This window comes from Phlebotomus papatasi, chromosome 2 (genome assembly GCF_024763615.1).
Source record: "Phlebotomus papatasi isolate M1 chromosome 2, Ppap_2.1, whole genome shotgun sequence".
NCBI classification, from domain to species: domain Eukaryota; kingdom Metazoa; phylum Arthropoda; class Insecta; order Diptera; family Psychodidae; genus Phlebotomus; species Phlebotomus papatasi.
In genome coordinates this window covers 36,256,560-36,272,420 of record NC_077223.1, presented here as the reverse complement: position 1 = coordinate 36,272,420, position 15,861 = coordinate 36,256,560, and the positions used below count along the sequence as shown (strand labels likewise).

General features: G+C 32.2%; 2 protein-coding genes and 1 long non-coding RNA gene across 3 annotated transcripts; 2 read left to right on the top strand and 1 right to left on the bottom strand.

The window, feature by feature from the left end:
• The first annotated feature begins 5,457 nt into the window (after nt 1-5,457).
• Nucleotides 5,458-8,300, top strand: LOC129800898 (uncharacterized). The gene is made up of 2 exons (XR_008751662.1): nt 5,458-6,767; nt 7,077-8,300. It is a non-coding gene; the product is annotated as an uncharacterized LOC129800898 (long non-coding RNA).
• A 2,980-nt stretch (nt 8,301-11,280) lies between these two features.
• Nucleotides 11,281-12,151, bottom strand: LOC129800322 (matrix-remodeling-associated protein 7). The gene is made up of 3 exons (XM_055844620.1): nt 11,918-12,151; nt 11,656-11,816; nt 11,281-11,590 (listed from the first exon to the last, which is right to left on the bottom strand). Exons 1-3 carry the CDS (start codon nt 12,047-12,049, stop codon nt 11,473-11,475), a joined length of 411 nt encoding a protein of 136 aa, XP_055700595.1. The 5' UTR covers nt 12,050-12,151; the 3' UTR covers nt 11,281-11,472.
• Nucleotides 12,152-14,609: 2,458 nt separating this feature from the next.
• Nucleotides 14,610-15,384, top strand: LOC129800912 (transmembrane protein 42-like). Its single transcript, XM_055845649.1, has 3 exons — nt 14,610-14,929; nt 14,984-15,139; nt 15,206-15,384. Exons 1-3 carry the CDS (start codon nt 14,852-14,854, stop codon nt 15,326-15,328), a joined length of 357 nt encoding a protein of 118 aa, XP_055701624.1. The 5' UTR covers nt 14,610-14,851; the 3' UTR covers nt 15,329-15,384.
• The last annotated feature ends 477 nt before the right edge of the window (nt 15,385-15,861 follow it).

Sequence of the window (15,861 nt, the reverse complement as noted above, 5' to 3'; positions counted from 1 at the left end):
TCCTCTGAAGTCGAATATCCAATTAAAAAATCGCAGTGTTTGGTGGTACCCCGTGTTTGGTGGTGCCCCAGTTTCCCCTAATACGGGCGGTATCGTTAAGAGCGACGTCAACTTGCTTACCGTGCGCGGATCTCTCCCATACTTTAGCTATAATCCCATATACTTCGGAAATAATAAAATCATGATCTTCAAAACCAGTAATTTGACCTTGAATTACCTTTGATTTCTTCTTCTTTATTTTCCCAACACCTTTACAAATTCAATTCATTGACCGAAAATCATCCAGTTCAACTGACATTGAGATCTGCACAGATATGAATTTTGTATTTTTGGATCCATTACTTTCAGTCCATTAATTGGACTCTTTCTGTATTTCACTTTTCTGCAAAACAGTAATACTCCCTCCGTTCCGAAACAGTCGTACGACTTTTTTCGGAACTCAGTAATGACATTCAATGAAGGAACTTGGCCTTTCCGGAGCGAGATTTTCGGAATATCTACTATTATTTTTTCTTATACGAGGATGAGATTGTCATTTTCATCAAGTGCAGTGACAGTCCCATCAAGGAATCAAGTGTAGTGAAGCTCAGTGGCTGCAGTTCAAATAACTCTCACGCCGGAAAATTCCTGGTCACCTAAAGGGGATTCGAACCCGAGATACATAAATCATAGAGCAAGTACTCTACCACTTGATCCATTGAGTGACTATCCTCAAGGAAGCTATTGGATAATTTATTTCTTCCCCCTATTGTATCCTGGTAGTAACCCCAAAACTACATTCTTTTGGAAAGTCAACATTAACAAAGCTTGGAATGATGTGAGATTAATATCAGTAACGGTTCCAGTCTTCCCCGTTAGATTGACAAGTTAAAAGGGATATTGTTGCCCTAATACGTAGACTGAGGTCCTCAACTGGAGCCTCTTTAAATTTGCCCTATATATCTCTTTCTCCAACGTTTAACGCAATATGATCCTTTAAATACAAATCTTAACAAACAATACGTTATAAACTTTTAGTTTTAGAGCAAGCTAGCACTTATATATCCTACAAGGATGCTATTCCTAGCTACACCCCTTAAATTTTATAATATTAGAAAAACAACTGCGTCAAAAATAGAAATTAAACTAAACTTCTTTAAAAATTATACTTCTATGAAAATTTAGAATTCCAAATTTTGCAATTCTTTTGTCTTTATTATTAAATATTCTTGTCAGCTTTCTGTGTGTTTTAGCCATTAATTGAAAGCCAAAATGAAAGTTAAGCAGATTTAATTTCAGACAAATAACTCTTTATGGACTCTTGCTTCCAAATTAAAAAAAAAAGAAAGAAAAACTGAAAGTAAAATTGAAAAATACTACCGAATGCACCACCAATTTACCATGTTAGAACATCTCGCAATCTCACAGATATACAAGTTCCGAAACAATAGGGTAAACTCAGCCATTAGAAAGCTTTTATTTAAGTAGTTTGCTTATAATGAAGAAAATAAAAGTTAAAGTGATATTTTACGAATAATTTCTGCCATGAAAATGCAGTTTACTTAATTTTTATTTTAAAAATATTTTTTGAAAAAAGCATAGATAGAATTTACTTTTTTTAGACATCAATATTACTATTTTATTTCTTATATTTAAAAAATATTCAAATTAAATTACGACACTTAATTTAGGATTCAATTGCAAGAGAAAAAAAATTACTTTACAATTTTGCAAAATATTTTTTTTTATACACTATATAAGACATTTTAGAAAATTTTATTTGCTCCTTTCTATTTTTGTCCTATTTTTACAGAATATTTAAGGTACTTAAAAATTGTATAATGTATTTTTGTACAAAATAGAAACACATTTAGAAATCTTTATTTGAATAATTTATCAAAGGGACATGAAGGTGGTTGATAATAGAACTACAATGGATGGTTAATGACCAACATCTCAATTTCCAATATCAAACTATATTCTGTCGTCCAGAAAAAAATTAAAAAAGGTTAATCTGTTAATAATTTAAAAGGAGAGTAACTCGATCTGAAATATAAGAATGACACAAAGAATATTAAAAGAATATAACTGTAGACTAGAGAAAAAACTATTGAAAAATAAATAATCTACGTAATAGAAAAAAAACAACAAATAATAATCTGTAGATATTTGAAAAATGAGAAACAAGAAATAGCTTCTTTATATTAATATTCATGCATTACTCCATAATATTGCGCTATTGGAAAACAATTTAAAAAAAAGATATATTGCATAAAATTCCATAATAAAGTAATTAACTGGAAGAGAAGAGATGGAAAATTTTAAAAATTGGGACATAACTTTACCTGTTACCAATTCCTTTGTCTTTTTAAATTTCTATTTATTTTTTAGTTGGAGGTGGGGCTTAATATTTTCAGCATGCTCCTCCCACACAATTGTTACGCTCACATCATCTTGAAGTGGTAACCACAAAATATGTTGCAATGTTTATTTTATAAACTGTGGTGTTGCCCTACTCAAGATAATTTGTTTTTTTTTGGGGGAGGGGGGTCTATAAAGGCTCTAGAGAAACCAAATCGACCTTGCTCCTTATGGACATTTTAAACCGAAATTTATAATTTTAAATTTTTTATCATTAATTCTCCAGAGATATTCTTTCGTCCCTAAAACATCTGTGTCAATGTTACGAGTTAATATTTTATTATTCAATTTTAAAATAGGCTATGAACTTAAAGTTTTTTAAACTAAATTTTGTATATGGACACGGTAAGACACTCCCAATTGTTCAATCTAAATGAAATAAGTTATTTAGAGTCAAACTACTCTACTTATGAAACTTTGATCATTAAAATACGAAATGATTATGGTACAGAAATAAAAAAAAAAGTTTTCTGAATATAAAAGAATAAAGGGTGTATTCAGTGTTAATATTTACACGTCTTTTGTTAGAGACCACGCCTAGTTGCATATCTTATGGTATTTTTCTACCCTTATCTCTTAAGTTTTTTGAAAGAACTTGACAAATTAATGAGTTTTAAAAAATACTGTCCGTTAAGGTGTCTACACATTATAAGAAATTTCTATCAAAAATGAGCTTCAAGAAGTGTTCTTCAAGAAAATTGCCTACACATTGGTGAGAATTTTTGACAAAAAGATGGATTCTTGAAGAAAATTTGTCTAATGTGTAGACAAATTTCTTCAAAAATCATATCCAATTGAAGGAAATTTCCATCAAGAATTTTTGAAAGAAATTATCGGCTACACATTGGAAAAAAATTCATCAAAGTCATTCTTGACAGAATTCTTGAAGGAAACCATCACGATTCAAGATTGTTTTTCACGAAAATTTGTTATTTTCTGCTGGAAAAAGTGAGAAAAGCGTTTGGTGAAGTTCCTTGGGATAGTATTTAGTGAATTTGTGAAGAAAATCTTCTAAATATTCAAGGGAATAGTGTTTTTCTTGAGATGTCGTTCCTGGTGGAATACAACCCAGACTTTGAAGGAACATTTCCTGTGATTTTCCTCCAGAAATTGCCGGAAGTTAATCCATCTGTGTATTCTTGAGGTGTTCCACAGTACAGTGGCCTCGTACTCCATGGATTGCAAGATGGATGGAAAGGAGAAAATTTACGGGCACTTTGGAATCTCTGCCTTGGTTACCAATCAAAACAAGAGCTAACCAGAGCCACCGAGGAGATCTCAATGCAAACGAGAGCTGTCCGGAGCTACCAGAAGCCATCACTTGAACCCCCAGAAGAACATCAGAATGATCTTTTATATCATTCACTTTCTCAACCACTAGGAACTCTGTGGGATTGCTTCCTTTCGAGAACATCAGAACTGGATAGCCACATGCCTTCAATTCCTCATGTCAATGGAACATGGAACCCAGTAAATAAATCAGTAGTGGAATTATTTTGGAACATCCATGGAATTTTCACAGGAATATTCTTCTATTATATTAATTTAAAAAAAAACTACATTTTTTACATAATAGAGATCCTTTATGTATTTTTTTTATTTATTAAGGGGTCCATCTGGAAGATGTTTGCCCCGCCTTTATGTAATTTCTAATGATTATTTATTAAAAATTCCTACTTTTAATAACATAATGAAATGTAAAGGACTAGATTCAAAACTAGATTTTTTGGGAGTCTTAAAGTGTAATTTTTGGAAAATACTCTTAAGATCTCATAAAAAAATCCTCCTGATATTGATAAAATCCTTTCCACAAGCGTTAAAAACTTGAATGAAACTTTTTACTGATCAAAAAAGACAATAAATTTCAAAGGCTGTCTCTTATTTGAATTTTAATGCGAAATTAAAATTGAAATAAATTTTATTTAATTTTTGGGAAACTGCTCTTACTAGATTTTTTTTAGTTCATATATTTTAAACCGCTTGTATTATATTATAACATCCCCACATCAGATATATTTTCTACTACTAAAAATAAGCAAACCTAAATATTTAAAAATCCACGTAATCTTCTAAATTAAAAGTCCTTTACATTGCATTATGTTATTAAAAGTAGGAATTTTTAATAAATAATCATTAGAAATTACATAAAGGCGGGGCAAACATCTTCCAGATGGACCCCTTAATAAATAAAAAAAAATACATAAAGGATCTCTATTATGTAAAAAATGTAGTTTTTTTTTAAATTAATATAATATAAGAATATTCCTGTGAAAATTCCATGGATGTTCCAAAATAATTCCACTACTGATTTATTTACTGGGTTCCATGTTCCATTGACATGAGGAATTGAAGGCATGTGGCTATCCAGTTCTGATGTTCTCGAAAGGAAGCAATCCCACAGAGTTCCTAGTGGTTGAGAAAGTGAATGATATAAAAGATCATTCTGATGTTCTTCTGGGGGTTCAAGTGATGGCTTCTGGTAGCTCCGGACAGCTCTCGTTTGCATTGAGATCTCCTCGGTGGCTCTGGTTAGCTCTTGTTTTGATTGGTAACCAAGGCAGAGATTTCAAAGTGCCCGTAAATTTTCTCCTTTCCATCCATCTTGCAATCCATGGAGTACGGGGCCACTGTACTGTGGAACACCTCAAGAATACACAGATGGATTAACTTCCGGCAATTTCTGGAGGAAAATCACAGGAAATGTTCCATCAACGCTGGGTTGTATTCCACCAGGAACGACATCTCAAGAAAAACACTATTCCCTTGAATATTTAGAAGATTTTCTTCACAAATTCACTAAATACTATCCCAAGGAACTTCACCAAACGCTTTTCTCACTTTTTCCAGTAGTGAAACAACAAATTTTCGTGAAAAACAGTCAGAAGAGGTAGAGACTTGGAAATGATGGCAATCTGTCAAAAAAATTTTTGATGGAAAATAAAAAACCCAATGTGGAGGCATTTTTCTTCAAAAATTCCTTCAAAAATATGAATTTTTCTTTAAAAAATTCTTGAAATAATTCTTGATGAAATCAGCTCCAATGTGTAGACACCTTTATTCTAAACCCACAACACTAATTGACAATAAATCCTGAAAGGGGGCGTGTTGTTAAATTATTTTTGGGTGGAGCTTACTTGGAAAGTCCTTGGAAATACCGTCACTATGTAAAATTTGATATACGGGGTTTTAATGGAGTTAGTGCATTTTAAACAGGATTAATAAAAAATATAAGTTTCATTCTTTACATTTCATGATAAAGGTCTAGTCAAATTAAGATTATAGGCGGCGCGTATTCAGTATTGTAAGTGAGGGTGACTGTGTGTTCCTTGCGGGTGACTTTGACACCCTACTGTTCGTAAACTTTTGTTTACTTTTAGGACTTAAGCTTGGTCTTTACAGATCCGATCTACCATATCTGATCGGTGAGAATCGTTCTTAAACATTAGAATTAAAGAAAAGCTTACGAACAGAGGGGTGTTAAAGTCACCCGCATGGGACAGTCACTCATACTTACGCTAGGTCATAGCTTACCTCCCTCCAAATGTAGTGTAAAAATAATTTTAAAAAAATGATGGATAGTTATTATCCTTCAGTCTTGAAGCCAAGATATATATTTCAAGCTGTCACAAAATTGCAAGAACAAGATTTTTTATTTTTGTGAAATCTCTAATATTTTCACTGGAAAACAAACAAGCTTGTCCATTTTTAATTAAATGGATAGTAAAACTGTTTAGAGTTCCCGAACCCTCGAGATCCTTGTATATGAGTTCTTCATATATTTCCTGTATTCTTCAAATTCCTCATGGGTTTTCTGGGTTTTGTATAGATTCTACGTATACTTCAGCTTCGTACAAGTTCGTCGTTTTTCATATCGTTTTCTCCGCGTTTCCCAGGTTCCTTGAGTTCCTCAGGATCTTTGAGTTCTTCAGAGCCCAGTCCAGTGAGTTCGCCCGATTTCTTGTGGTTTCTTAAAATTGCTCATAGATTTCTTAAGCTTTTCATGACTTCCTCGAGTTCTCTAACAGCTAAGATTTCTCTTTCATTCCTCCAGTTTCGTATGAGTTCATCTGGTTAATTTTTGGTTTCTTGGGATTTTCGTGCTCCTCATAAGGCTCATCGTATTCCCCATAAATTCGAATTTCAATTAGAATTTTCGAATTTCGCGTGAGTTCATCAGATTCTACGTCGATTTCTCGTATTACCCATGAGTTTCTCAGATTTTTTGAGTGTCCAATAAGTCTCTGGGATTCCTCATGATTTCTTGGGTTCACCATGAGTTTCTTAAGTCTCACATATATTGCTCAACCAGGGCGGGAATTCTGTAGCAGTATGACAATGTCATTAACAATGACAATGTAAATTCGAGAGTATTAGGACAACATTAAATTCCGTTGATCATCGAATAGTCATTGCAAGCAGCTGAATGAATGTTTTAGTAACTGATATGAGACGGCTTTCTGATTAGTTTTTTCTTAATTTATCCCCTAAAAATTTTAAATTATTTTTAAATTGTTAAGTTCCTTCAATGAATGTCACCTTCTACCTAACATTGTGGAAGCAATTTTTTTCTAAAAAGAATACGAGGGTCTTAATTGAAATTTGCCTGTTAATTCCTGCTTTAAACAGGGGTAACTCATAACGGGGAACCCAAGACAATGTGCCCAGGGAATTCTGAGTACTCATACATTTTTCAGGGAACTCATATTTTACTGGTAACTCGGAGAACCCATGCATTTTTCAGGGAACTTTCAGGGAACCCGGGAAACCCATATAGTTTTTCGGGGAACCCACGTATTTTTTCAGGGAACTCGGGGAACTCATATGTTCTTTCATGGAACTCACGAGGAAGTCAGGGAACCTAAATCTTTTTCGAGGAACCGAGAACTCGAACCACTCTAATTGCTTATGTTATGAATAAGCCTTTGGGCTTTAAAGGCCTACAAATGTCAAAATACAGTACGACTCCAGTAGTGTTAATGCGTTTGACTAATATTTCTAAACTATTAGCCGTTCCATTGCAGTTAATATTTCATTTCGTTCAAGGATTTCTCTGGTTCTTAACTTAGCAAAGTTATTTAAAACATTGATATTTACCTTCGAGTTTTACAATTTTTTTCAATGATTGGGTTGACTATGCTGGAGTCGTACCGTTATTTGTAGTTTCTAAAAACTGAAATATTGATATGCTCTACAACATGTGAAAGATATATACTTCAAAGTTTTGTAGTCTTGATCTTTGTCTCGGTTTCAATACAAAAGGAATATAGTCAGGTAAAGCTGTCCCAAAAATCACTAGATGATTTTTCACCTTGATGTCTAGTTCAAAATGATTTTCAATGGATTATTTTTGTGTGAAAATAGCCAATATTAATTAAAATAGCTATATAATAATGTTTCATAGATTGAAAGAAAAAAAAACAAATATATAAATACAGAAAAGACAAAAATCCATTGATGTGCATATTCAAAATTTGTATTTCAGATAATAATTTGATAATACAAAGAGCCAATCCATTGAAAAAAAAAATAATGCATAATTTATCATAAAACATAGAAGAGCCATGCGAGAAAAAAACTCACAAATAGAATGTAATGCAAAACAGGGAAATTATTTCTAAATAATCTCTACAGTTTGTTCAGTTTTCCTGAAGTAGAGAAACTTTAAGGTGAAAGCATGAAATAGTCGTTGAATGTGAAACAATACTCACTTGTAGACTTAAAAAAAAATAAGAAACTGTGTATTCTTGGTAAAAGAATCGCAGATGAAACCATAAATGTGTATAAAAAGAAGGAGCAAGAGGAAGAATGTTGATACTTATCTATTGTTAATGTTCATGCTAATTAACTGATTTAGAACACTAGACAGAATCAAAAATCAATAAATTGGTTTTAGAACTGTATATGATGTTGTAAGACATTGTCTCTCAGGGACCTATGCGAATTAATCTTCAATTAGCATCTCTGGTTGGAAGACGGATTGATAAGACATTCCTACAGCAAGAGAACTTCAATGTACCTTCATATGCGACATGCAACATAAATTGATGATGTAGGAGGAGAGAATGACGCGATGAGGTACAATTAGTAACTTCAATTTGTTACGTTATGAATATTGATGAGAATACTCGGTATGTGATGCTTGATTGATTTTTTCTCACAATTACCCGTGCTTTTTGGGTGCATTTCATGACCATTTTCATGAACATTTCCCTTGAACTGTTTACATTGCTCAAAAAAGTTAATGAAAATTGGGATAAATATTTTGTGAACGAAGGACTTTGGTATTGACATTGATAATTATTATCCATTGGGAAATATGCATCACAATTTTAAACTTAATAAAAGGAGTTACTACGGGCGATATGTGTATAAAAGTTTTGCAATAATGAGGTGAAGCACTTAAAAGGATGAGGTGATTTAGTGAGGTTATGATTTTCAAGCTGGAGTTGTCTGATGGATGTGCGAACGCTCACACATTCAGTGTTTGAAACCATACACAGTGTAATACCTGCGAATTTTCAACCACCGTGAAAATAATTTCCCTCCGACGCAAAAAAATTATTACGTAAATATCATCTCAAGTATACTCTTCATCCACTGTGTAAGTGATCTTTTTTTAGAAATGAGTTTAACTATGAGACATAAAATGAAATGTGCGCCATCAAAATTACCCATTTTGCGCCAATTTTCTATTTGTAGTCCTAGTACCTAGGAAAGAAGGGCTTGGCTGCCTATTTTTACAATGAAGATAAGGTTCATAAATACTTAACTTATTGCTAAGAAATGCGGAACCAACTCTTTGGAAATAAAAAGAAAATTCGCATCGTTCGAAAGCTCACACGTGTGAAGCTTGCCTACATTCCCCTACAGAAATTGATATCTCTTATAGTTTGACTTAGGTTTGACTTCTAACCCAGTAACAAATTTTCACACAAATAGAAAAAGATATATAAAGATAAAAAAAATTAGGGTGGAGTAGGGTAAATTAAGCTAATTCAAAACCTGCTCCAAATGGAAATTTTTCGCTACTCCAAATGGAAACGTCATTATTTTCATGATTAATACAGTACTAAATTATTATATTTATATATTTTCTATACCACAGTTTAATTATTTAGTTAGTTTTGCTCCAAATAAAGCGAAAATCCATTCATATTCACAAATTTTAATTTGTTAATTTCTTAGAAAAATTAAAAGTGTACCTTTTCACCATCGAATTTTTCATCGATCGACAATGTTTTCCAATGAAAAACACAATGATGTAACTGTTGCTTATTCGTTTTGATTAACATTTATGTCATATTTCTGGATAATTTTAGTTAAATGAAGTGCTAATCTTAATTGATAACGGTACGTGAAGATTTCAAATGAAATAATTACCTATTTCGTGAACAAAAAGGGTTTTTCTGAAGTACCTGCAAATGCTTCAATAGAAAACCCCGGAAATAAGATTTTTTGGAGAGATTTTCTTATTGTTTTAGATGGGAAAGGAGAAAAGACCAGGAATAAGAACAAATCCTGCACTCAACAGCAACTCAACTAGGTTTTGGAGCCTGTCGTCGCGGTTTCACTTACACTGTCTGTCTCCAATTAGAAACTTTCCCTTGTCTCCATTTGGATTAATATGTTTCCAATAGAAACATTTTACGCTCGCGTATTTTTCTTGTATTTAGGAAGTTTTCAAATTATATTTAAAAAATTTTCACTAAACAGTAACGTTCTAGGAGAGTCAAGGAGCAAATTTATCTAATTCTCTTCAGAAAAAATATGAACTTAATATGTTGAATCTTCTGTCAAAGTTAAAGCGTCTGGAAATGGTTTTGAATTAGGACATTTACCCTAACCACTTTTCGCCACTTTTAGGAAAAACTGAAATTAATTTAAATATAATTTTTAAACCCTTATTATAAAGTAACTTAATTTGACACAAAGTTACTTAGATATGTTGTCTATAGATATATCAAACTAATAGTCCCTTAATTTAACGGTGACTTACTTAAAAAAAATATTTTTATTAAAAATTCAAAAATAACCACTTCTCGCCACCTACTTGAAAAGGCCCAAGCTCAATTATTTTGGAGAATATTATTAAAAAATATATTCAGCGTTGGTTTTTCTTCCTGATGTCCTTTTTATTACTCGTATTATATGATTTTTCTTCGATTTAACTATAGGTGGCGAGAAGTGGTGACACCACCCTACAAGTACTTTACGAATTTATTACCGATTGGGTGATGCAGCCGGTATGGAAATTTCAAGACCTTTCAAAAAAAATCAAATGTAAGCAAATCGGTTGAACACTGAAAGAAATCCGAAAAAGTTAAAATAGCATTCCGGAAATGTTAATTTTACCCTGCAGTATTGATCTCAAATCGGTGTAAATATTACCCTTTTTAGGTGTAATAGGGGTTAAAGTTAGCCTTTTTCATGTTAATTTTACCCTTCAAAAAGTGTAAAATTAACGTTAAAAAATGTTGATATAGTTTTACATCTAAAAAGTGTTAATGTTATGAGGAAAAAAAAGTTAATCGCACCCTCTTTTTTTTCTCAGTGAAGGTATGCGTGTACGATATGTTCGCCTGGGCTATCTCCGAAAGATATCAGAGCATAATAGAACTCGTAATAGCCATTTTCGAAAAAAAGAAACATAAACAAAAATTATCAAGAGGGTATTATTTGAAAAGGCAATCACTTAAGACACAGCTCAACTTTATATTTCTATGTTAAATCCGACTTGTATAAATCAGAATTTCAGCGCCGTCTGATTTTTTAAAAAATTGCCTTAATTGACTTTAAATATTTTGCTCTCTGGTGACAATAAATTACCCAAGAACAAATATATAACGTCAACTCGTCATTCAACAGAAAATAATAAAACAATTATTATAAAATTTTGTTAGTGTACTTAATCACAAAAAGAGTACAACGAGAAAGCTATTCATCATTCATGAGGATTTGCACAGATGCTACCAGTCGTTGGTCTGCATTCAAATTAGTTAATTTGGTGACGACTAGATAGAGCATCGATGTAATACCAAATCTTTGGATAATCATTTTGCAGACAAAGACTCATCAGCGATACAGTTTGAGCTGCGCATTAAAGTCATCTTCAGTAATTTTTTCAGCATTTAGTTCTTCCTGCTGTTTCTTCAGCAACTCGAAAATAGCTGCCAGTTGCTGCTTCTGGATTCTGAAAGATGTTTAAGTAGAATATTTTAATTCTAATTTATGGCAAGTTTAAAGGTGTTTTCTTACTCGTTTTCTTGCGTTTTCTGCTCCTCCGAGAGTTTTTGTTCCATTTCACGCAGTTTGGCGGACTTGATCTTTCCCATAAGTCCCAATTCCTGACCAGAAGTCTCTTCCTCTAATTCCTCATCGCTATCTTCAATATTTTCCCTCGCTTTTGATTTGGAACTCTACAAAGAAAAAGATAGCAATTCAGTTACAGAACAAGAGATTAAAAGGAGGCACTTGAGTATGGAAGTCTCCTGTACCAAGCAAATTATTCTATACTCACTTCTTCAGGTGGCCTCAGACGCTTCCACAAGATGATTGTCACGATGGTTAGGATGAAAGTAATGGTGATCTTGACAATAAAGATGGAATTTACGTTTAGCAGATATACATTGATCTCCTCCAAATAATCCATGGTGTTCTCTGCGGATATTCACGAAATTGTGAACAATTTAACTGTTTCTGTTGCTTCACTGACATTTCAACGTGAGTAGACTCCAAAAGAGTCAATCTGCGCATTTGTTAAGCTGAGATGGGCAGTTACTCGACATCTATCTGGAAATCTCCACGATAGTCGACTCTTTTGTAAACAATCAAAAGGTAATCAATAACATTCCTATTCGGTATGTTTAGCAAGTTAATTAACATTTTGGTGAATAAAAAATTAGAAATAATCTATAAAGAATATTCAAGAGAATATTTGAAGAGATATTCAATTTTGGTCATTAATGTCTCAAAATTTATTGATAAAAAATTATTTAAATTAAATTAAGCCTGATACGGAAAAATTATTGATAACTTTTTATTTATTTATCTTAGTGGAATTTTCATATTCCTTAGGTAGGGGAAGTCTTTCAGACTTTGCATATACTCTGGCGTCCAACATTTCATGTTTTTCCGTATATCTTTAATGAATTTTCATCCCTATCGATACAAAACTATATAATTACTTCTTTAGTTCAAAAACTGAGAACTTTCTAAAATATCATCAGTAATAAAGAGTTCTTAAAATGAAAATTAATAAAAACAAAACCGCAAAGTCAATTTGAATGAGTTCTTTATGGTAAAAAACGAACGAGCAGTAAAATATTAAAAACGTTCAGTAAAATACTAAGATTTTGTTAATAAAAAAATCTAAATACTTACACAATTGAATCAAAAATGTTTATTTATTATCTAAAACAGTTGCAGATAAAATGAAAAATTCCTTATTTCCCTTTTCCTAAAATTCTTCATGACAATTTCAGTATTTAAGAAAGTTTTAAAATAAAATTCAACTCAAATTTAATCTTTAATTGACTAATTTTTTTCACTACTGAAATGAGCAATACGGTAATGTAGGCCGCATAGAGTGAACCGTCAAACGATGTGAATTTTCTCTCGTTTGTAAAGAGCTGACTTACCATTTCTAATCTCGTCTCATGAGCTTAATAATTACCTATCTTGTGGCTAATGGCGTCTACACACTAGTAGAAATTTCTCTAAAAAATGCCATTTTAAAGAAAATTTCCTCTATCCTTATATGCAGAAACGTCAGAATTTTTTAAAAAAGGCATTTTTAAAAAAAAAATGCTACTAGTGTGTAGACGCCTTATGAAGTGACGAACTAGCTCTTTGTACACAAAGAGAAAATTTGCGTTGTTTGAAGGTTCACTCTGTGCGAACCATACCAACATTCCCCTACATTTCTTTACTTCTGGATTTTTCGTGTACCATGTTAAAATTTACGCAATAAATTATTTTTTCTACAATTGTTTACATTTGAATCTTGAATTGTAGACAAACATGCGTAAAATTCTACCTCTGGAAACATAGAAAATGCACACAAACATTTAATCTTTTCAAAAGAAAAATAAAATTTAAATTTAAAATTACCACTGTTTAATTGTTTCGTTAGACATTGTCCTAATGGTTCTAATTCTTTTTTTCTTGAAAAAATAAAAAAAAAGAAACACTAGATGGATTTTGGCGCAATTTCTATGCGATGTTTTCTTGTAAGATATGAGTTCCCCTGGTGCTTAAGTCTTCAACCACACTTGACAGTTTTATTTGTGTTTTGTAAGCAATCTGAAGCTTGTACATATTTTACAAGTACATATATTTTTCAGTCACACAGAAAAAAAAACAGTGTAGAGCAGAGCAATAAATACACATAGTAATAAAACGGTTTTTCGGCGCTTCAAAAGAAAATTTTCACAAAATCTGCCCCTTATGGCCTCTACACACTAGAGAAAATTATGTCCTTATTGAACCAAATTATCTACGCTTGTGTATGCAAAAACCCTTTAAGTGTGCCAAATTTCGGCATAGTTGCATGCAAGTGTCAAAATCTCAAATTTGAAATGTAATATTTTAAATACAAAGTGATTTTTTAGTCTTTCTTCTGAAAGAGTGTTGCTTGGAACCTTGTAAAGAGTTTACCGTCTTTATTTACTCTATAATCATTCTAATACATTTTAAAATGAATAAAAATATAGACATAGCTTTGGTGCCAAGGGGTAACTTATATTGAGAAACCCTCGTCAATTGTCCGAGAAACGCTTCGCGAAACCCGAGAAACAAGAAAACCCTTGTCAGAAAAAATAAGTATGAGTTACCCCTTGTTTGGTGCCCTATTTCGGCCACCTTCTTTCTCATAGTTCCTTGCCCTTCAGGAATTCTTCCAATATCTTTTTCACGTCATCTCGTTTGTCGAAGTTACATTTTTTGTTATTCTTTTGCATTGTATAATCTCTAAAAAACTAAAAAATCATGGAAATTCGAGGAACAAAAAAGGTGGCCGAAATTGCAAGCTGGCCGGAATTAGGCACACTTACCCTTTTTCCTTTAATAAATTCAAATATTTTCACTAAATGTCACCTATAGCTCTGAAGGTTATCAACTGTAAAGTTATGAATCAGATTTACTGAAATACTTTAGATACAATTTTCTGTGATAATTGTCTATATTTCTATTGAAACATTTTGTTGTGTAGTAACGGAAGTTTTCAAAAAATGGTTTAGTCAAATATGTACCAGCTTCAGCTTTATAAAATTGTGGTTAAATCGGGATACTGAACGCTTTTTCCCCAGGCAGGAATAATTTAAGAAAGTCCTGTTTCAATAAAACCTAATTTATTTTCATGTGAATTATCTTTCATTGAAAACAAATTACTAATAATTAAAATGGCGTGAGATTTCAGTTGGCACAGTAAGAATTTTTGCAAGAATTGACCAATATGTTTGCAATTCTCTCGGGACTCTGTGCCGCTGGGGCTTCGGTTTTTGGCAAATTAAGCAGTACTGTAGAATCCCAGGTAAATATAAAATTGACCTAAAGGTTTTTTAATTACAAAATAATTTCTTTTCAGGATGTCCTTGGATGGACACTAAAGGCTTGTTGTATTATTTTTATGATTATCCTCAACACTTTGGTCTGGACATTCTTTGTAAAAGCACTGCATTCCGGAAGTGGAGGAAGTGTTGGAGCAACAGTTGTGAGTTCTGGAACCAATTACTTCACCTCAGTAAGTATTCTTTTCTCGAGTAGTTAGTTATTAGATGGTTTTATTAATTTTCTTTGAAACGTTCAGGCTCTTCTTGGTTGGGTGATTTTCGGAGAAACTACATCCCTTTTCTGGTGGTTCGGAACATCCTTGATAATCACAGGAATAATTCTCATTTCCATCCCCGACAAAAAAGAAAAACATCAGTAAAAGTGCCTTACGATTTTTTGCATCAAGATTAAATATATTTAATTTATTTAAGTATATTAATTCAATGTGATTCAATTCTGAGATAAGTCAATCCCCATAAATCTCCAAAGTCTATTTCGTACTCTCCGGTAAATATCTTTAATTTTAAAGTGTCAAATTTCTTTAAGCTTTAAAACAGAAAGGTAAATACACATAACGAAGCTAAAATGGAAATATCAAACATCTTTAAGCTTTCTTAATTTTTAAAGCTGGTCAGAAAGATCTTTTAAATCTTTAAATGTAGAAAACTGTGAGGCAAATTTACAATTAATGAAGTGAAATTAGCCTTTAAGTCAGAATTGAATGTTTTCAATTCTGACACAAAATATTTTATTTAAATCTTTAAGGTTTATGCTACCTTTATCAAAAAATTGAGAGTCATATCCAGTAATTTAAAGACTTGTCCAAAATCTGGGGAATAATTATCAATGGAACAATATCTTCACTAAAACATATTTGTAGGCTGAGTGAGAAGGAACAATGAACAGCGATGA